Source organism: Corvus cornix, chromosome 3, assembly GCF_000738735.6.
Source record: "Corvus cornix cornix isolate S_Up_H32 chromosome 3, ASM73873v5, whole genome shotgun sequence".
NCBI lineage: Eukaryota > Metazoa > Chordata > Aves > Passeriformes > Corvidae > Corvus > Corvus cornix.
The window spans coordinates 32844693-32867957 of record NC_047056.1 but is presented as its reverse complement, the minus strand read 5'-3'; the positions used below and the strand labels follow the sequence as shown (position 1 = coordinate 32867957).

At 41.3% G+C, this 23265-nt stretch overlaps 1 protein-coding gene across 3 annotated transcripts in view; it reads right to left on the bottom strand.

The window, feature by feature from the left end:
• Window positions 1-13363, bottom strand: part of EFCAB2 (EF-hand calcium binding domain 2) — a 30290-nt gene extending 16927 nt beyond the window's left edge. For 2 of the 3 annotated variants that reach the window (XM_010391752.3, XM_010391754.4), the window contains exon 1: window positions 13243-13348. In XM_010391752.3, the coding sequence (XP_010390054.1) occupies window positions 13243-13267 (25 nt within the window). In that variant the 5' untranslated portion in view covers window positions 13268-13348. Of the gene's footprint in view, window positions 1-13242 lie in introns of all 3 variants that reach the window. The other variant, XM_010391753.3, reaches the window with a different exon arrangement.
• Between the last annotated feature and the right edge of the window lie 9902 nt (window positions 13364-23265).

Here is a 23265-nt window from a genome sequence, read left to right as displayed (position 1 = left end):
CCACAAATGGAAATAAGGGCATAAGAACTGGAAAAAAAAACCCAACAAAAAACTCAGAAACTGACAGTAGTTCTAAGGAGAAGAAATGTACAATGTATATTTGCTTAAATACAAAGGAAAAAAAAACCAATAAGAGACTTCACAATTCAAACTCTGAGGAGGTTATCAATAAGCTCTTATGAGATCTAATCAGGCTTTTAAGTAAGTTCTAAATGGACCATCAGCTAGGTCAAGATATTCAAAAGCTGTCACAATACTCAGCATCACCTGTACAGGTGAATTCTCAAACATTCTCAAATAAGCTCATCAGTTTTATCAAGGCATGGTGTTTCCAGAATAAAAATGGAAAGCCAGTATGGTCTCATATCATGAATTCTTGGTGACGATATAAGCAATCTGCCACAAACATTTGGGTTGCATTCATATGAAGTGTGGGAAGCTTGGCTGACATAAAAATAATTCAGAAATCTTGCCCCACCCCAAAAAAGAAAACCTTACATCATTTAACTAATTCTGTTTTAAGGAAATTACTGAGGAATGGGAACATGGAGAAAACCATCCTGAGGGCACTTGAATCTGACTTATTGGCAAGATCCTTCTGCCTGCAGAGGAAAAGGCATGAACTAACTTTTTTCCTAGTGACCTTCTCAATTCCAGAGGAAGCTAAATGTACAGTCAGCCTAATATGCTGAACCAGCAAGTGTATGCCATGCTCTAACAATATCAAGCTAAGAGAAATATTGTCTTCTCTACTCTGTACCTCCAGAAGCATGTATAATATTAATATATTAGGTATCAGAAAAGAAAGGAATAGGATTAAGCTGTAAGCTTGCAGAATAGGCAATGTTGTTCAGTTGTGTTTTGTGATACCTAATTAAATATTTAAGACATGTAATCATTGAATACTCTGCATTCTAGAAAGACAAATCAAGAAGATTTTGAAGCAAAACAAGAGGTGTATAGAGCTTGATTCCTCCAAAGAAGGGGTAAACCTCTTCCTGAACTGCAATCCAAAGAAAACAGATTGATGCAAAGTATGGATGGCACCAATGAGAAAAGTGTCACCTGAGTTTAGACATTCAGATTAAGTGAAGAGATAAAATACACAGCTTTGTGACATTTCATATATGTCAGTTCCCAAGAATTGACCAGGCTGATGTCTTCACTGGCTGCAACACCTACTCCAGTTTGGGATGCAAGCTATGGCCTGCAGACTTGGGAGAGGGATAATGCTTTCCCTCCTACAAAAGAAGCATCCTATGTTATCACAGATTATACTCAGGCAATCTGAATTTCAGTCTGTTTTAAAAAAAAATCTTAACAGGTTTATGTAGAGATCACTTTCAAGCATTCCCAAAGAAGCAAAAATGAAAACTCAAGAACAGCAAAAGCTTTTTCTTTCATGTTTTTCAGAATTGTTGAGAAGTAGCCGTGTCATTGCTCCCCATTGCTTATGTTTGTCCCAGCATACACCATGTGATATCCAGATAACAAGCAAAGCTCATCACCAGTGTGAACAAAACCAAAACCCTGCACTCATCATCGTGAATGCGAGCAACCTTGGACCAAGAGCATCACCTCACGCTGCTGTCATACCTCTTCTCCTAATGGCAGTACAAGTGAGAGCTGAAAAGTTACCTGGTTGTTTCCACCATAGTAACTGCTTTATGGAAAACCAACAGAGAATAAAAGTAAAGGGACTACATTTAAAAATAGAGACAGAATGGAGCTTTCAGTGTGGAGCAATCAGAATGATCTTTGCACAGACCCATGGCACCTCATGTGAACAGCCACAAGAAGAAAACCACCAACAGCAAATAGACTTTTTTAAAAATCAGGTAAATAATTTGATGTCTGATATTAAAATACAGGCTGTCAGTTTGATGCCTGTGGAAAAAGTTAACTGCAAAAGCTACTTCATATTCTGACAGAAAAATATTAAACACAATTTTTCCTTTTTGTCTTCTTTACATAAGACAATTGTAGCATGGGCAAAATAGTGATGTAAAAAGAAAGCACTATCTTGACTCCAGTCTTGGCTACAAAAATGAAATTATTTTATAGAATTCTGATAGCAATAAAAAAATTAAGAGTTCAGATCAACTCTGGAAATATCTTGTTCACTTCCTTTAGAAGTAGACAAATTCATTAAAGACTTGTAAAAAATTACACAGCAACTGTTCATTTCAACCTCAAAGTTGAAAAATGTACTAATATACCAATTTGCAAAAGGTATCTAGGTTGTGGTAGTCAGTTGACAGCAAATCCCGAAGTTACAAGTTGCCAGTAACTTTACCTAATGAAACAAGATATCCTGAATATAATCCTGGGTTTTGACTGTTCAGTAGATGGCATTTTAAATGCCATGGCATTCTAATCTACCATTGATTCAGATGTTTCAATACATGTGGGAATCAAAACTAACTAAATTAATGGGGCAATTAACAACTCATTCAACTGCTGAGAAAAAAGTACAGAAGCTATTGCTGCCTTGATAAGCAGTCAAACTTCTAGTTGCTCAAAAAATTCTTAAACTACTTGACAGCGTAACATAGAACAAAATAGGCCATGGAGAATGCCACATCAAGCTGGGAAAGAAGTCATAAATAGTCAGTGTCTTCCATCACCTAGAATTTCCAAAGGTGTTTAAACCCATAGTTCACACTACCTCTTAACACAGCTCATATTAAAATGTCATTGAGTTGAAAGGGAATATCTGCCACTGACAAAGTTCTTGTCCCAGCTATCTCTCCTCAAACGTGATGGAGTCATGGACAATCCCATCTACTGTCCTCTCTCCTGGATCAGACATGATTCTTCATCAGCAGAAAAAGCATTTCTTTCCCTCATGGTACACATTCTTGTCAGTTATCAAGGCCACTTTAATGCTGTCACTTCTGGTTGCTCCTGCAAGATGCCATTATTTTCCCTGGTCTTTGCTGGGCAGACAGTGCCCACAGCAGTCCAGAGAGATCACTCTGTATCCTCAGTCCTTGATAACTCATACCTGTCTGCCCTGAGTCATTATGATATAACACCTTGAACAGCTGCTCTATTAAACTTGACTCCCACATCCTGACCAGCATCCTCTTTGCTTGCTCTGTCCAAAGCTTACATTTCTTAATTCTGTGTTTCTTAAAGCCGGAGGATGCAGATGGCAAAGTATGTCAGCATGAAGGCCCAGTGGAACTACAACCACTTCCTGGGCTTTCTGCAGGTCATGGAGAAGGGCAAAATATGAGGGATACCCTTGCTACCTCTGCAAATTCCTTACGAGATGCTTGCTCCAAAACAAAATTGTCTATTTGTTGGAGGGGACCAACAAACGATTATTCTCTGCATGTTCGGCTCTCTTCATGTGCCTGCCCTACAGGCAAGAAAATCCTTCCTTCCTGCTGCTCAAAGAGTTCCTGAGCACCTTGTTGGTGAGGGCAAGCTCAGTCTACACACTCCTGGGACATACTGAGGCAGAACACAACAGGGAAAAATCATTCCCTTGTAGGCAGCTAGTCTGAGTGATGCAACACAGGTATATATCAATCCACGCACTTCACATATCCCAGGAAAAGCTCAGCAAAATATGCCCTGATGTTTTGACTATACACTGTGCAGATATGCTATATCTGCATATATATCTACAGATGCTGAAGCATCAGTCTTCGTAAGTATCAGCAGAAAAGCCTGTAATCCTGGGAAGTGATCAAGGAATACTACCTGGCTATACTAAGATAGAGTTCAGTCTTGTCAAACCTAAAGCACTGAGGTTTGATGAGTGAGCAATTTCTCTGTTTTTTGGGGGGTTTTTTTGTCTGGTAGGATGATACAGAAGGACTCCTTCCTACTTTCACTGAATGAATTCACAGAATGAATTTGTGATTTGATCTGCATCAAAGAGGAGAGCTGGAGGTGCAGTGGCTGGTTTATTGGTATGACCATGCATCTGGGATGTAGAGTGCATCATGTTCCAGGTCAAAGCAATTAAGATGACAGAGACTCTGGCAGGGATTCCTGAGTGGCCCATAGCAGCAGCTAGCTGAGATAGGCTAGCCCAGGTCTTGGAAGTGTGTAGGCTGGGGCAAGAACTTGGCTACAGCTCCAAATTCTCCGGCTGATTAAGTGTTTTGGGCCTACTAGCATGTCTAGGAAAAAAATCAGAAAAGAAAAAAATAAGTTGGCCCATTTGCAGTTAAAATTGCAAGACATTCTGATACATTTTCTAATGAGTAATTTTTAAGCCATTCTAGAGCATTCCTTTTACATCTACAAGGAAGATATTCCAGTGGAGGTCATCATCCACTACCTTGCTGGTGATAGCGGGCAGAAACCCTTCCACGCGAAAATGCAATGCAAGTTGGATTCCCACATACATAGCAGCACAGGCAGGTTTTCTGCTCTCTGTTTTGACCAGCCAGGATGACACTGGGCGGGGAGATTACTATGATTACCACCTTTAAGCAGCAGGGAAATGCGCAAGCAAATACTTGGCACCCAACCCTTCTCCAGCTCCAACTTACTGTTGCTCTGCTCCTGCTCCACATCCTGGCACAGCCCTGAGCTCCTCCTGTTATCCCCCGTGGTCCCTTGCTGGGGGTACCACAGCTTATGCCGTGATAAGCACCTCTCTGTGTGACTTCATAGCTCAGTCTTGCACCTTTCCCTGTAGCTACAGCCTAAAGACTTTCATCGCCACAAGTACAAAATCTTTCTGAGCTCTGAAATACTCAACAGTGAGAGCTAATGTCCTGACCTGATCTTCTTAAGCACCTTACTCCTTGTGTCCTGAGCCACTGTCACCGACCCCCCACTGTAAATAGTGCAGGGTCATGCTGTGAGTTATAACACACATTTTATTGTCTATACCCTCTGGAGAATACATAACACTGGGAAGCAGAAGGAATGCATGCAGTGGCTGCTCTGTGTATGCTCAAACCTCAGATAAAAATTAGGGATAATCTCTTAGAGCTTGAAGGAATCTGGAGTCATCCTTACTTACAGTAGAAACACTTGACAGGCCTCCTGAGCATCTTTCACAATACAACAGCACCTACCCTGGTCCTGGGGGTTTCTCTCTTCCCAGATTTCACGCAAGTCTGCTTGCCCACACTTTCTACATTTGTTGTTGCAGAGTCCTTGCAGAAAAGCCAGTTTCTTCTTTTTTCTACCTAGTATTTGGTCAAATGTTGAAATGGATTTTTTTCCTCAAGCCCATTTTAGCCTTCTTGCACTTCTTGGAAGGAAGTTTGATGAGATGGGCCTCAAGACCCTGGGATAGGAAAGTTACAGTGGTATTACAGGACAGAAAAAGCTATTGACTCCTGCATCACAGCAACACACATTTTCATTTGATAAGCTGTCAAACATTTTACCAGAAGTAGCTGTAACATTTTAAAGCAACAATAGAGGCATAGCATGAAATGTTTCACTGCAGCTCTCAGGACCTGGCCCTGCCTGTCTTCCCAAGTAGTCAGCCATAGCCACCGTCCTTTAGTTTCACAGGCCTCACAACTGCTGCAGTTGTGCAGTTACTTCAGAAGCAGTGTGCAATAAGGACTCTTAGGAAGAATCATGTATCTAAATTGGACTTAACTGGTCTCAATCATGACCCGAATTTCAGCCAGCGAAGCACATCATCATTTTTCAGCTAGTCAGCTAGTGGCTAAGTCTGCCTTCACAAAGCCTGGAGCTTCATGAGCCAAAGCAGCAAGCTCTGACTAATACCACTCACCTTAATCATTTGCACAGGTCCAGCTCTAACAGCAAAGCTCTCCTGCTACCTGGTGTCCACAGACAAGTTGCCAAACACTTGCTATTGCATGCAACCAACACTGAGGGCAGTGAAACAACAAGCTTTGTCACATTAACTTGCAGAAATCCTTTCCTTTTGATACAAAAGATCTTCTCTTCTGAGCAGATGATGTGGAGATGCGCCTCTAGTCATCCAAAGCAAGCAAGGAAGTCCAATCTATGCATAGATCTGGATTGCTTTCTGCATGCCTGTGATTCACAGGTAATATTCAATGATTATCTTATACTTCATGATGTTATCCTTCCTTCAGTAGAGTGAAAGAAATGTCAGCACTTGACAACTGTTAGCCTGCAAAAAATAACTGTGATACTTTTTTTAAAGTCAATACCAGCTGCATGCAGTGTCCCTTTTCATAAGGCAGAGATAAACTCAGCATAAATCTCCATTAGGAATGTCTTGCACATCCCTGAAATCCCAACTCTGGCAGTTGCACCAGCCAGCACTCCTGTGGCAGCTCAGAGCTGGCAAAAACAGTAATCTCATTGCAATTTGTTCTATATCCCTCATCTCAGCCACACCTGGGATATAATGAAAGAGCTATGTCTAGCCCATAGTTATATCCTCTTTCATCACCAACAGTAACCTGCTCTGCGAGGATATATAGCTCTCCTGGTGATGCTGAGTCTTGCTGTATCTCCAGCTGCTGCTGAAAAAGAACAGCTTACATAGGCTGTGACATGGGCAGAACGCAGCCCCGCTGCTGTGCTCTGGGGTCACAGAAGGCATCTGTCACCTGTCTCCTTGGCTCCGGGACTCTCCACAGTGCTGCCTCCGCAAGCGGATGGCAGAGCCACAAAGGACAACTCCGACACCCACATAGGCACCACACCAAGTTTCACCAAAATGCAGGGATGCACACGCTGCTGTGGGACCCACAAAAGCAGCTCACTCTGACAAGGATGTGGGACAGTCCCAACAGAGCACCATGTCACTTGTCACTGACAATGTACACCTGACTGCATGTGTGGCAGCAGCAAACATCTCATAAACTGAATATGCCTCCTGAACTGCCTCTGCACACTGCTTGCTCAAGTGGTCCAGAACCAGGCACCAGAATCAACTGGATACGAATGCTCTGAGAAGTAATTTATTTCAAACATAAGACGTTATGAAGTTTAACTGCAGTACCACAGTACTGCTGCTAGAACAGAGCAGTATGTAAATGTTCTTCTTTTGAATCTACAACATAATGGGAGAATGAATGGTTTAAGTATGACTTAATACAGGCTGTTATTATGTAATATATCAGAAGCCCTTCAATTTGTCTGACGGTGTCTTAAATGAGTTTAAAAAATTAGTTTCTAGACTGATTGCAATTCTATCTGCGCTAGTCTGTCTTTGCCCAAGCAAAGGAAGACTCTTAGAGTGAAACAAAATGGCAAGGGATTACAGGGGTTTGCTGCAGCTGCCTGGTTTTCAAGGCACTGCCTCGAAAGTATCGCTTACAGTGCTAAATCACTTTCTTTACATACCATGAATGGATACAAACCCCCAATTTTCTTTTTGTTTACCTAAGAGTAACATTCTGAATTTGAACAGCATTTCAGCTGACAACTGACATATACACTTAACATCAATGGGGAATATGACGTTTCTGGCATCCATCATTTCAGACAGGCTAAGCTAAAGAAGAAAGTTAGCAAACTTGGAAAAAAAGGATACAATGTGTTCAAAAATGAACTTCAGAATTCATGTCTGATTTTCAGCCTGACAATCAGCAATAATGGTCCAGAACCTCCTGTGAGCTTACACCAGTGACAAAATAATCCTTACCATTTTTAAGATGGTGCTTGGAAAGCTTTTGAAAGTTATGATTCCATACAGCCCTAGGCTGGACTCAAGAAAATCCCCTCCAATCTCACATTCATGAGGCTGTCACATCCTACCTGCACCTATGCAATATTGAACAGTAAAGACAACACATTTCCAAAAAGTTGTGAGTCTGTATTTTCTTAAAGGCAGGCATTTACAATTTAAGGCCGTTTATAAAAATATTTCTGAGACCCATCAGGTAGCACATAATCCTGAGGTTGGTTTGGGACCTCCAGCCCCTCCCCGTGCCAGTAGCTTTTACCTTCCCACTGGATATCTGCGAGCTCCGCTTCTCTGGCCACCTCTGCAGCACCCCAAACCCCACCAACTGACTGTGCCATTCACTTCCCATGTTACTGCCATGCTGAAAACATGGCCCACCCCTCCACAGGCTGGGCTGGGACATCACTGCCGCAGCTCCTGCTTCCCTCAGGTAACCTCACAGGATGTGTAGGAGTGATTTTCAGCTTCTTGCCCCACCTCAGCCATTATCCCAAGGCAGAAAACAGCAGCACAGCTGGACCCCATGGCAGGATTTGGCCAAGGCAGAGCAATGGTGTGACCAACACTCCTGTCTGCATGGTCACCTCCCAGCTGGGGGCTAAACACTGCCTGTGACAACAGGTTCATGTCATATTTCTGTTACCCAAAAGACCATTTTCCTTCCACAATCTTTTGCCCAACACATTTTATTTCCAATAGCAACAAAACAGTATCTGTTCACACAAAATACAGGTACTGCTAAACTGAAAAAAACTCCCAACCCCTCAGATCCCAGAGTAATTAGTATGTAGACATGGAAATTCTTAATAACACGTTAACTATTGTTGGAAAGATAATTTGTGGGAGTTCTCGAGCTCACTGGTTGGCATTGTTGAAAAGACAAAGTTTAAAGCTGTTCTTTGCACACCATCCAATTTTTTATGCAATAAATCAGCTAGAAGTTGAGCCAAACTGAAAAATTTCTGCCATTTTATGCACCATGGAAACAAGAAACCTGTCAATCTGCAATTACCTATTCTACATCCATTTGAGATCAATTTCTGCTGTGGGAGTATAGCCAACAGGATCAGATCTACAACCCCTGTTTGTCATGGGAGATGGACATGATTTATTTTTTGTTTCACTCTCAAATAAGTACAAATATTAAAACATAAATCAGATTGGTATCTGGGTGCATGTTAAACTGCATTACAGTCTAATAAAGGCTATAAACTTTTCTCCTCATGTAATTTCTTACAGCAGTGTCAACAAGAGGATATAAAAATATTCAAAGTGTTCATCTATAAATTCCACTGTGATAAAACTGCACACTGATTTCCTAAGTGATCTCATATATTCAGATTTTTGTCTAGAGCTGAAATATTGCTTGCTTGAGCCCTATGAAAGCTACCTATTTTTAACAGCTTATGTTAATTTTGGTTTTTTTCCCCATAAATTAAACACTGCCACTTTTTAAAGTACAGATAATTTGTCTGATGGACTACTTTAGCCTGAAGATTTATTGTGTTTAATTCATAGCTTTTTTACCTTTCAAATGCTGGCACTCATTTGTGAAACTCTAAAAAATACATTTTAAAATCCTCAATATAGCAAGACCTCTAAAAGAACTCACATGCATCATGTGCATCATGTTATCCTTTTCAGCAGGATTCCCCAAAGTCATGCATGGCTTAAGTGCTTTTCTGTGTCAGGTTTGAAACTCTCATGTTAATTAAGTGTGCTCCAAGCAGAAGTAATGGTTACAACTGCCTACAGTGCTCACGGCAGCTACAAGGCTCTCCCAGCTTTGACTCAAAACTTCGTTAAAACAGAATGAGCAGTGATAGCACATTTTTAGTATCTCTTGCAATACAAAAGGCAGGCAAAGCCAGGTGAGGTGATGTGGACAGTGCAGGTTTAGAACCTACTTCCAGGCATGAGAAGATTCAGCAGGGCAGGTGATATAGGTGTAAATCTGCTCTTTGCAAGGAGGTAGTAGCTGAATGTGTAACTAGTTCTCACCGAATGCTATCTCCGGTATCTCTGACTTCACTGGCATGCCAGGCAGCAAATTGGGGCAGGCAAAGAGCAGACATATATGTATGACTGAACACACTGTTACTGTACTTACACACTAAAATAGGAGTGAAAACTCTTTCCCAAGATCCACATGACGGTATGTCTTCATCCGTGGCGGGAAGAGGTTTTGTGAGGCCTGATCACAAATTGCTACCCAGAACAACTACAAATCATTTACCAGAGAAAACCATCATTGCAGAACAGTTACTCTCCATAGCTCTTCACAGCAGAATCAAGCAACTTTCTGGGGACACCTGTTATCCACAACCACTAATTTGGTTCCATACAGGTGTAAGTCGGTGATGCAGGAGCTCAGACTACTCAATATACTGCCCTTTGGATTAAAATTCATGACTTATTAATTGGGTTTTAAATATGCACTATCTGGCACAAAGAATATGGTCTTTGACAAACTGTAATACCGATCAATTACATAACATTTCCATAATGATACAGGAACACTGAGCATTTTCTCCTTTATGTACTTTCATGCAATTTCTTAAATCCCAGATGGAGAAGAATATGTCTTCAGTCTAGTTCTACTTGAGGCACTACCAGTTTGACATTTTGCTTTCAGGTTCTAGCAACATCAGTATTGAGATCAGAGGTATTAAAACTTAGAAAATCTGTCATGTTATGTCAAATTACAAAGACAGTATCTGAGAGCAAATTGAAGAACAGACAGACTGAATTAAGTAACAGAAAAAGGGGAAAGAAACAGAATGATAGGAGGGAAGATAGGGACAAATGCACAAAAGTGAAAGATTAAACAAATACTCTAGCATAATCAGATGGGTGTGAAGAAAAAACACTAAACATTGTTGAAAGCACAAATGTAGGGATAAATTCAGACATAAAACATGTAGCTACATATAGTATGGGCATGGTCCCCGTAACACTTATGCACATACAAGATTTTATTCACAACATTTGCATAAGCTAGAGGGTAATACTCATGTGAGTAACATGTACAACAGGAAGCAGGATTTGGCCTTTCACTGTTTTTGCTTGTCTACATCATATATATCTGTAAAACATTCAAGCAGGCATTTCAACTTTGAAGAAGACAGAACTTGAAAATAATAGGACCTAAGGGAAACCTTTCCAGGAAAGCTGGTAGAATTGCAGTTCTACAAAGCACCGAGAGGAATGCCCTAAGGACTAATTATTTGACAATAAAACTAATGCTATTACTTTGAAGCATAATACAATAAAACCTGCAGCTTTGGTAGATGTGGAGTACTTGTTGGAGGAAAGGATAATCCACGCATGAATCTGGCATCGGGGAATCCTAATTAACCCTCTAACTGCTATCAGCAGGAAGGCTAATAGCAGCTCTGAAGTGGTGTAAGCAACTTAATCCCAGGGGATTGCTTCTGTTAATGAGACACTGACTGTTAGCTCTCCTCAGCCGTGTTTACAGTAATGAGGCACCTTTATAGGGCAATAAGCAACCGGTTTGCCTAATAACAGGCTGGGATTCTCCAGTGACAGAAGTTCCTGTCCATGTGACCCAAGTTATTGTCCTCATTCTACAGATAAGAAACCAAAGTCCGGCGTGTCACTTTCCATGATCCACTGGTCGGGCCAGAGATGGAGTTTATGGGTCAAGGTCATTTAGGGTGGTAGTACAATTCTCGTCTAGAAGGTGACATCTGATGCTCTACTGGGAATAGTGTTTTACAGGATGTTAAAAAACATGAAGTGCATGAAAACCCAAGAGAGTCTGTCTTTAGTAATACAATAATTAAACTTCTTACAAAGTATTCTCACTTTGGACCTACAAAAAAAAGATGTTAAAAGTCTTTAATCGAGCAATCAAAAACCGACGACCTTCCTTCTCCAAGAGTTTCTGGCTGTGAATTGACAAAATGGCACAAAATCTCAATATTATACATATGGGTGCCCAAAATATATGGAGCCAGGCTTCCCAATACTACTTCCCTCATCTCAGATCATTTGGCAGACTTCTAGGCTATTATCCTATAATTTCTATCCACCTTTGCCAGCACCATGCCACAGCTTCATTTGCAACACTGGCAAGATGTAAAAGATATGCTTCCACAAGACTAAACAAAAATTAAAAACAGTGTTAAAAAAAACCACTTTAAGAACAGTCCTCAAGGAAGTTGCATCAGTCTTATTATTTAATTTCTGCAAGATATCTACGCTGCAAAGTGCAGATAGAAATTCTTGTACCAAAATCAAATCAGTCATTTAGCACCATCCACAGCAACTATTTATACAAGACTTTTCTGTGGCATACATTGTTTCCTAAAAAGTATTAGATAATCCATTGATTATTTCAATTACAATGTTCAGACTTGGCAAACTATTGCAACACACACAAGGTTAGTTACAGAAAGGATGGGTTTCAGAAGTCACTATATTGTGGGCTTTACAGAAAATATATTTTCCTTGAAATGATACTTGAATATCCTTGAAGAAGGAATTACCTTTAGCCTATAAAATAGAATTTCTGGCAACACTCCCTAAAGTAGAACACACTAGCCTCTAAAAATAAGCCATGGTGCTATCAGCAGCACAGATTACTTTTTTCTGGCAGAGAGAGCCCAGTGCATCCAGAAACGACTGTGAGGGGCCACAACCAACCAGCAGCAGGTTCAGCCATCCCAGCTGCCCTGGCAGCCACCCCATGCCAGGACGAGGGGGGCCAGCCTCGCCACCACCCAGCCTGGATGCACTCTGTGTGGTGGCAACACCACCGTAAGGCTGCCAGCACCAACAGGCAGCTGGTGGCATCCCCTGTGGCAGGGAGTGCTGGAGAGCAGCCCCCTGCCCTGCGGTGGAGGCAGCGGTGTGGCCACCCTGAATGGGATGGGAAGTCAGGGGTGTATTTGTGTGTGTGTAAATATGCACGTGTGTGTGCTTTCATATACATGTACCTACATACACACATCCATGCACACATGTGCACGCACAGATATACGCACACGCGTATCTCAAATCACAGAATGAGCTGAGTTGGAAGGGACGACAAGGCTCATCACGTCCAGTTCCTGGCCCTGCACAGGATCCCACCAATGGCCTGAGAGCATTGTCCAAGCGCTTCTTGAGCTCTGTCAGGCTGGTGCTGTGACCACTTCCCTGGGGAGCCTGTTCCAGGGTCCAACCACCCTCTGGGTGAAGAACCTTTTTCTAATATCCACCCTAAACCTCCCCTGGCACAACCTCAGGCCATGCCCTTGGGTCTTGTCACTGGGCACCAGAGGAGAGAGATACTGATACAGAGGCACTGGCCTGCCTCTCCTCTTCTCCTCGCGAGGATGTTGCAAACTGCAATACACACGCACACACACCGTGTTTATGTATATAGATGTATGTATGCATGTATGTAAGTATGTACACGTGTATGTATGTATCTGTGTCTGTGTCCCTCAGAGCGTGTCCGTGCGCCACCCTGGCACCAGCCCCGGCCAGGGCTGCCCGCACAGCCGCCGCGGCTCCCGCCGCCCGAGGCCCGAGGCGGGCGGGCCTCCCCCGGTGGCGCCCGGCCCCGTCCGCACCCCCCGCCGGGCGGGGAGCCCCGGCCCCGGCCTTACCCTCGCCCTTGTCCTTCTGCGCCATGGCCGCAGCGCCGCACTGTCGCCATGGCGACGCGGGGCTGCCCGCGCCCTCCCCGCACACCCCGCGGGTGTCGGGCGTCGCTCCCCGCTTTGCTCAAGAGGCGGAAAAGGTGCCCGAGCCCCTTGTACGCCCCCGCTGCACCCCGCCGCCCGTCCAGGCAGGAGTCGAGCGAACCCCGTGAACCTGCCGCTTCAAAGCACTCCATTTCTCTTAAAAACACAGCTTTCCCAGCAATTGTGGAGATTTCCATGTGTCTGAGCTTTAGAAAGTGAAAGAACATTTTATTCTAAATGCCATCACGCCAAAACAGCTAAAATATTCTGTCTTAGTGATATTAAATAAAACTGTGCGGTTTAAATTTAGCTGTGTGTTTTAGCAGACAGGCTTGCAATGCCTGGTTCTTCTGACTCTAAAACAACTGTGAAAGTAGGAAAAAAATACAAATATTAATATTCTGGCAAGATGCAACCATATATTCCTAGAAAATAAATATTTATGAAATTCCTAGAACTAAACTAAACGAGAACTAAAACTTTGTCCTCACCACATCAGGTGCTTGTTTGTCAGATGCTAAGTTTTGCAAAGCCCATGTGGATGACTCCTTCTCACAAACTCATTTCCACCTCTCAAACAAACAGTTAATGATGTTCTCAGTATTCATGGAAGCCTGAAATTTCAAAAAACACATTGAGCCCAAACAGGGCTTCTTTGCTTTAAAAAAAAAAAACAACTTTTTAATATCATTTTAACATTTGCTATTTGCCTTTCAGCCACTTATTTTTGCATTTTTTATTGAACATGGCTCAGAGTAAAGAGGGTATAATAGATACCCAAGAGAATACATCTTTATTGGGAAAACAGCTGATTATGCTCTCTAACAAAGCTGATCCCTCTGAAAGGTTATCTACTGACCTGAACAGTTTATTAAAGTAACTAAATATTTCAAACTACATGTTTAACTACAGGAGGAGTACAGATTTGTTTCCTCTCAAATTGCTGACAGAAACTTCGGTGAGAAGAGCATGGCAGCTGAATTTAGAGGATGCAACAGCAGAAGGAAAGGCCTTTATCTTTCAGTCTTACAGGGGTCCTATTTTTCTTCCCTTAACCCCTCCACACAGAAAACTTGTCTTTCCTGACGGTAGATCTATGGTGGTGGGTCAGTCACATGTTTGAAACTGGAGAAAAGTGCAAAATACATTGCTTTGACAAGGATGGACCTCTCTTATCTCTTCCTTCCCCTACCCCAAATGTAGAATTTCATGTTCTTGACTATTGTGCCCAGCATTAGATTTCTTACAATATTTTCCCGATCATTCATCATAGAACACTTACAGCTCTTCTAAAAATGTTACACTAATTCAAAGTATTTGCTACATATCCCTAAAAAAAAGCTTAATAAAATCCTGTTCTAGTTATTCAGGCTTTCATGACAAATCCATGCCCAAAATATGAATAACTCTTAGTTTTAGAATAAATAGAAACATTGCATATTGTGCAGATTTATTGAGATTTTTGTGTGTTTATAGTAGACTTTGAATTGAAGTGAGTCACTGTAACTGTGACATGAGAAGACACTAACTCCACTCCGGCATCCACCTTTAACATCTTCCCAGCAATTTCTCCAGGGCTTGCCCTTCACTTTCCTCATAACCCCTTCCCATTTGACAGGCACGTATCTTTGTTTCCTCCAAGAGGGATGGTAAAAAAAGCAGTGTGAAAATGCTGATGAGGAAAGGAGAAATCGTCAAGTATGCCACAGCTATGACTTGTCGTTTACACCACAACATCTACGTTCTGTTGTAGTTGCTGACTCTGGCCCTTGTGAGCTGCTAGAATAGCTCCTTGGGGAAAGTGTTGTTCTGAGTATATAAAGGCCTTGCTCAAATCCTGGATGTTTGTATCAAACTTGTTAAGTTTGATACCTTCAAACTTAACAGAAGAATCTTCAATGACTTAGATCACATAAAAAACAGCAGTTTGCACTGTCCTGCCTGTGTTGTTGAGATTCCACTCAGGACAATTACTGTAAATCGAAGTGCTTCATTTGTATTGTCTGCTCCAGCTTAGAGTTTCTTTTTGCTTCTGGTAGCTTGCATCCTTATTCTCCCAGTTCCTAACACATAGGGATTTGGTGTCTTGCCTGTCTCGAGGAGCAGAACAAAATACAGAATGAGAAAGCATTTCAAAATGAGAATTCACTGCTTTAAAATCTCCTGGCAATGTATCTTGAAAAATCTGTGTAGGGAAAAAATGTTAACAATTATAATGCAGATCAAATATTGGACCTGAACCACATAGCTATTTCCCTTTTAACTTAATGCACAGATATCTCAAACCACGGGTATGAGTGGGCTGAAACAACTAATCACATTTTGGCACAGACAAGTACAAAAGGAAACCCAGAACTACAAATTCAACAGCTTGAAATATCAGCTGCTGCATGCAAGATCTTTACAGAACTCCTCTGAAGAGAACATACCCTTTTAAAAATGTGATTTTTCATTTTAAAAATGTCATAAAATATCTCAGGAAAATTATGGAAGAATCCAGTATTATTGATATAAAGCATGAATCCACTGAAGTCTTATAGACATAAGGTTCCCTTACCTCCACTCCTAATTTCATCACATACATTCCCCTAAGCTATCAGGGTCCTGTCACACATGTTGCATATCTTCCATGCATATGTTCAGAAATGTTATTCAGCAATAAAAACCAGGTCTAAAATGGGAGAAGTGGTGTAAGAGAGAGCAGTTCAGCGAGGTATAATAATGTCCTACAAAGCTGTGTCCCCCCATAGCTTCAGGGCTGCAAGCATCTCAACACATCTTTGCTCCAAACATTTGCCAAAGACCTTCACTATAGGACTCCCTCTGTGGGTCCTTGGGCACCATGTAACTGACGGCACAAAGAAGCGTATTCATTTGTCCTTCACAGAGAAAGTAGGTGGATAGCTACGATTCTGTGACAGGATTCTTACCCATAGCTCCTCTGCAGCTAAAGGGGTACAGCTGGGCTGTTTGGCAGGCGTTTCCATGTCACCCTACCCTTTTTCACCAATGTGACACGAATGACCTAAGGGTACCTTCATTCCACTCTTCCTCTGGGATCAGCAGCTGATTTCAGTGACTGAGAAACAGACTCTTCAAAAAAGAGTATTATCAAAACATTAGCTGTTCACCCAAATGATACACAGCAACCAGATAAAAATAAGAAAAAGTCTCCATCATTCCTTGCCTATACTGTATCTTTCCCTACAGAATTTAGGTAAATTACACTGACAGCAGCTACCTCGTTCCTTCATGTGTAGGAGGGGAAGACAGCTTCTCCTCTGGCTTGTTCTCTTTGTAACTGCAGGCTTTGATCCTATGCTTGGACTAGATGAAGAGAAGCCTAACAGAGTGGGCAGAGACAGACATACAGGCATGCCCTCCATTACTTCCTCTACCACTGACCTCTTCTGGGCTGCTGGTATATTTATATTAACCTTATCTGTCATAATTTTGCTTTCTTTGAAACAAATAAGTCTTCCTGTTCTCACCTACAGAACAGCAGAAAGTAGATAAATTGCCAAGGGATTTCCTTTACTTTTTATACAGGTAATAAACCTAGAAGCCCAAAATCTGACCTCTTAAATAAAATGTCAGCGTATGATTCCCTGACAACTGTGGAGTTCACCAATGCTGAAAGGGGAAGATTCAAGTCTTGCCCTTCCTTTGCTACTGCTGGCTGCACATCTTCCTTCTACCTTGTGCGGGCTCTGCCATTAACTGAGAGCAAATATGAGTCACAGAGGTAGTAAAAATACAATCCATCAAAAAGTGAATAGAGTTCTGCCCTATTAAGAAATTCAGAAAAGGATCTGACAAGCATCTCAATCAGCAATCCAGGAAGTTGGACCCTGCAATTAGAAGAGAGGAAGAAATAGAGAGGAAGGCAGGAAGGGTGAGATGTTCTTTTAGAGAGAAAAGACTCAGTGGCTGAGTCTGTAAGTAAAACACTGAAGGACAAAGAGGGAAAATCAGGTTTGAAGGCTGTTGATAATAGCAGCATCTCAAACCCTTCTCAGTCCATGGGATGGCTTTGGAACTGTCCTGGCAAATAGCTCTTACTGCTCATGTACAGCACCAATCCTATGGATCTTTAGCTCCTCCTGTCCAGCTTCAACAAAGCTGCATTTGAGAAAAAGTGACTGAACATACATTAAAAATGAGTTGCTAGGAAAAAGGAAGCATTGCTTTACTGCAGCAATATTCTTCAATGTCAAGGAGCTGCTGGCAGTGCTTGGCCTCTGGGACTATGCCTAAAGAACCGCAGCAGAAAAAAGCTCTTTCTTTTATATGTAAGTGCCAGGATGCTGCTCCCCATCCCACCCAGGCACAGAAATGGCCCTAGAGAGCCATATATTTTAGCCTTCAGACTTTATTACCATTAATTATATCTGGAAGCGAAGCCAGGATCCCCAAGAACACGGTAGCAGGAACCAAACACAATCATCCATCTGCCTAGCAACATGGGTTGCCATGAGTACTTCTCCCTGTGCTCAACAGGCTGTGAGGGCACACCACTGAATGCAGAGCCAAGTTCAAGGGCCCCATACTGGTAAAGAAAGCCTGCTTCCTCAAATGAAGACCTTGCATTCCATCTCTAAGACCTTCCTCTGAAGCCTAGAAGCCAGCAGCCTGAAATGCGGAAATGAGGGACTTCTGGAGTACTGAGACGATGTCAGTGGAATTGCTCTTGCAAGAGGCAAAAGCAATGACACTGGGAACATCAGTGCCATCAAAACTCCATTCTTCCCTTCTCTGCTCTTTTGAGAAACTTCTTTGCATGTGTCAATACCATGCCAAAAACAATCCCCAATAACATACTATCAAATCACTGAATTTTCACACTTAGGAAGAAAAGAAGAAAAACCTGTGAGTGATACTGAAGGTATGGAAATACTCTGTAACATCCCAGCTCAGGAAATCCTTGAATCACAAAACATTGGTAGGAGAGACAGAGTATCCAAGATAGTCATTTGTGTGGTTCTCCAATGAGCACCTGCTTCAGACCTCATTAGAAGAAAGGGTACTCAAAAAGATGGACTTTTGACATGTCCCAGAAGGCTCATTTTGCTGTTCTTAAGAAAGCAAAAGATTGCTTGATAATTATTTAATATTTAAGGGAGGCCCCCTGATAATATGGTCATCTAGAAGCTGTTTAAAAATAGAGATACATGAGGAAAACACAATTTCAAGGTTTCAGACTGACATTTGGACAATTGTAATTGAATGGGGCTGTTGACTACTGGAATTATATTTATGTTACCAATATTGTGAAGCTAACTTCTAAAAAAATCTCTTACTTTGTTGTTTGTTATATCATAACATGCAATTTAAGGGTATAAAGGCCATAGCAGAGATAAATAAGCCCAAGGTGCATTTACAAAGCTGTCAGCCACGATGTAGGAGTAGTTAGCCTTGGGATGAGAGAAGAAACTAAGGTTATACATCTGAATGATCATATCAGTTAATCAGCTTACATGAGACATGATATAGTACTTTTTAATACTTAGAAAAATCCTCCTAGCTCATGAGTAGCAGAACTACTTCCTTTTCAATCATCTGTCAAGATTATTTGGGCATGAAAATGTTGCTGTACTCACTAAGTTAATAATAATCAAAACACAAATGAACCTGGGTATAGAAAATTAATCAATTTAAGCACTTGTGATTATTCTACTTTCTTCAGAATGCAAATCTTCAATTATTAAAAAAATTCTAGACCATCTGCTTGTGAAGATAATGTTTGGAGAACTGATGTAACACTATCCTTTTCAATCTACAGTAGGATAGTAAGGGAGAAAATCATCTTCCATAACAAGTCCCATTAATGTGTTCAGGATTTTACTTTACAAGTCTGACCCTGCTACCTGCTCAGGTTAACTTCAGAATTTCAGTGGGAATCAAGTTAAGGTCTGGGGGACTGATCTTAATTCACAATTTATTCATCTCCACTAAAACAAATGGCACAGGATTAAGCCTAGTGTTACAGCATAAGCACCACCTCAATTCTCATTCATCTCAGTGGTTTTTTATTCAAAGGACTAATTGCATGGCTAGCTTGTTTTTCCAGGTTAATGAATTTCATTTATTACTTAAATATAAGCTTTAACTTTGCAGGTATTAAATTAATTTCCATATTTAAATAAAGCTAACTCTGGTCTAACTAGAGATATACTGTACAGAGTATGTTTTGTTGACTTCCTATACAGACTTACTATTGTAAAATGAAAGTTGCTTTGAAATAAAAATATACTTTGTTATTTTAAGAGGGGGAAAAAAGAAACAGAACCAAGACATGCCCCAGAAACATTTTTTCTACCTTCAGAATAAGAAATAAATTGAACTCCTATTTGATTCCCTCATGAAGAATAGGGAACTTTGATGCACTGTGGCAAGAAGATAGATAGCTGTATTAATGAAAATCTAATCTGTGCTCAGATACTTTGCATGTTGGCTATAAATGTAAAATATTCATACCACAATAGACTGTTAGACTGTCAAAAGCTGAAGTTCAGCCAATTTTACCAGGAGGAGTTGACATTTTGCTGTATTCTCAATCTAGGGAACTGAGAAAATAAGCTATCAAAACCACTCCTCCACTTGTAAATTTTGCCAGTGCAACTATTTAGATATGGCATAAATCTAGAAATAGGAAGTGTTTGTCTACTGCACCATTAAGACGCAGTAACTCAAACTACAAACAGTAACAAATACTTTGGATTGGCACTGTGTTTTCATGGCACTGTGCCAGGGCAAGCAGAGGCGTCACCTCCTTTTGCATCACCTTCTCTGCCATGACCCAAGGCACAGCCATGAAAGGATCTGAGGAAGAAACTGATTCAGCTAGAAAATACTCTTCTTTTTGTGGTTGTGGTTACCAGGTTGTGAGCTGGGCTAGTGTAGCAGAAAGGGCAGTGTAAGAACAACTGACAGGGGCTGAGGGAACACAGACCTGCCACCGAGGAGCAGCCTGACACTTTAGGCACAATCCTCCAAGAAGGGGCTTTTGTTCCATCACTGGCTTGCCTTCTCCCAGCTCAGATGCCTGCTGAACTATCTTCCAGTCATGCTCCATTCACATGGAGGTGCACCAAGGAAGCAAAAGCAGGGCTCAGAAAAAGAAATATCATCATTTATTAGACTAGCTGACAGAGCTGAGAGGATAAAATAAACAAACAAACAAAAACAAAAACAAACAAAAAAAACCACCCAAAAAACAACAAGCCCCACACCACAGTGGTTTTGGACATATAATCCCTTTTTCAGCTCCGAAACAGAAATTGCATCCCTTCAACAGAGTGCATTGGTCATCATTTTTAAATAAATGTAGCTTTATTATGCTACCTCATTCGGATTGTTGGAGTGAAATGGCTCGTTGGGAGCTGCAAGGTAGAGGTGTTTGCAAAGGAAAACATGGTAAGGACATTAGCCTTGTGGGACAAAAAGACAAGCAGTTATCACATGCAGAGCCCTAAGGAGCAGGGAAAACTGCAACATGGTAAACTGATTCTAATAGATACTGCAGACAGATGCAAATAAAGGAGACTTAACAGGAAGAGGCACTTAAGCATCCTGATAAAGCCATTTAAATTGTCTTTGGTTTGGACATTCAGAGCTATACCACTTAGGAATTTATGAAACCATGCAATGAACCACACCAGGGAAATGACAAACAGCCTGAAAAATAACCAAGGAGATAGAAATAGGCCACAAAGTACTAAGGAGTTATTACTCTGTGAGATGAGATCTCATTTGCTGAATAGCCACATAAAGACTTGCACAGCATAATGTAGGGAGCAACAACTGCTTAAAGCATGGCTGATGATGCAACAGTTGCTTGTCAGACACACAGATCACACACAGGTCAGCATGTAAAATTATTCCAACATATAAAGATTTAAAGCATAGGAAAGCTGTGATCAATGACCTTCTCACTTAAAGAAGTCATGGCTAAGATTACACAGGATAGTGAAAATGGACTACTTGATACATACATAAGTTTTATCTGCTAACTGAACTTTCCAAAGTGGAAATACAAGGTTAATAATCCATCTGAAACTCTGGATATGTAAACCCTAGATAGGTAACCTCCTCCCAGTTCTACGTCATTAGCACCATGATTTACCCTCAGGAACAGGATGACTACGGAAATAAACCTAAAAGTTTATTATCCTCACTTACAGTGCAAGATTATTTTTTTCTAATTGCTTATTTAAGTATATAATTAAAACAGAACACAGTCTTTATCTGGTTTATATATATTTTCATGATACAATGGTGTTTATTCGCATTGCTGTATATATCAGTAACACCTTGACAGCTAGAGTTATTGTCAGTTCAGATTAACTCAGCAGACAGACTCCAGTTTTTAACTAAACCACAAATTTTGGAAGCCTGAAGACCAAACCTTGCTGCAGTGGTTTGAGGCAATAGTGTCTCTTGGTGACCTTACCTTCCACTACCAGCTTGCATCTCTCACTCTGTAACAGAAGAATCCGATAACAATGGGTGTGGATGTGCTGCTATGTCTCCTTCCACCTCCTTTCCCCTCGCCTTGGATGTATGACACAGCACATCATATTTAATACTTTAAATTGATAAACATAGCTGTGGCCCAGAGAGTGGTCACACATCCCATTTTGTCACTTCTCAAACAGCTGCTGGGACAGTAAAATCTTAAACCACTGTAGCTAAACTAGGGACAATCTGCCATTGAAATTAGTAAGTGTGGGTTCTCTGTTACTAGACTTCAGCTGGGACCCCGGATAAGTATTTTAACCCCCCATTTTTCAAACACCAAGACATCTAAGTGAATCTTCATCTGCAGTTATTCAACCTCCAAAAGCTCAGGATGCCCCATCTGAATAGTGTTGTCCCATATATCTGTTGCTTGTAGGCTGAGTATTAGTGATGTGTATTTTAAGATATTTTTAAGATAGTATTTGTATCTCTCTCCCCATCCCCTTTGCAAGTAGTTTGTCTTTTATGTGCAGCATGGAGCACTCAAGATGCATCAAAGGTACAGATGGCATACTCAAGTGCTGAGCCTTCTGAAAAGATTCTCCTTTTGTGTCCTGTGTGCCTCTTTAAACATCCAAAGATGCTCTTGGAAGCAGACACATACTTGAAGCCTTCCCTTCAGTGGCACCACCACTTTTCCTCCTCCCATAGTGAAATACCTGCATACTAGAAGTCAAGGTTTCACAGAGCTGTAGATAGACCCATAATCACCAGATCCCAAGACACCAAACCGACCACTTTGTACATCACTAGCCCTGACACCAGCAAGTTTAACAAGATCAAATAACAAGGTGGTGCGGTACCATGTTCTCCTTTCTAACTCTTGGTCAAATATTTAGAGCCTCCAGAATGGTTAAGGTTGGAAGGGACCACTGATGGGGTCATTTGGTCCAACCTCTCTTGGTCTCCCCAGCAAGCCTCTGTGACCACAATAGTCTTTTCATTAAGCAGTTTATCTATGACACCTTCCAAAATGGCTACCAGAAATCTGCCAGGATGCTCACGAACTGATCTGGTAGCCATGGAGATACACATGATTCTTCTAATCTACAATTTCAGAAGTCTGAGAACCTCTTGTTCTCCTAAACAACTCTAGCAGCCCATTTTTTTAGTATTTTTTCAGCAGTCCTGTTCCTAGAGGGACCAAAGAGCTCCTCAGTAAATACAACACAGTCCCAGAAAGGACTAAAAGAGGTTTTTTGTCTTTATGGAATTACTTGGATTCAGTAGTAGAAGCAAGAAGCTGATTTTCAGAGCTCTGTTTTTATCACTTTCCAACCTATGTTCAGTGACATAAAATATAAATGCATAAAGTTATCAGCCTAGAGCTATTGGCTTCCCTATAGATTTGAGAAATCAGAAACACAGAGGAGAATCTCTGATTTGAGACTTTGAAAGAAATAAATACCCATCTCTTTTTTCTCA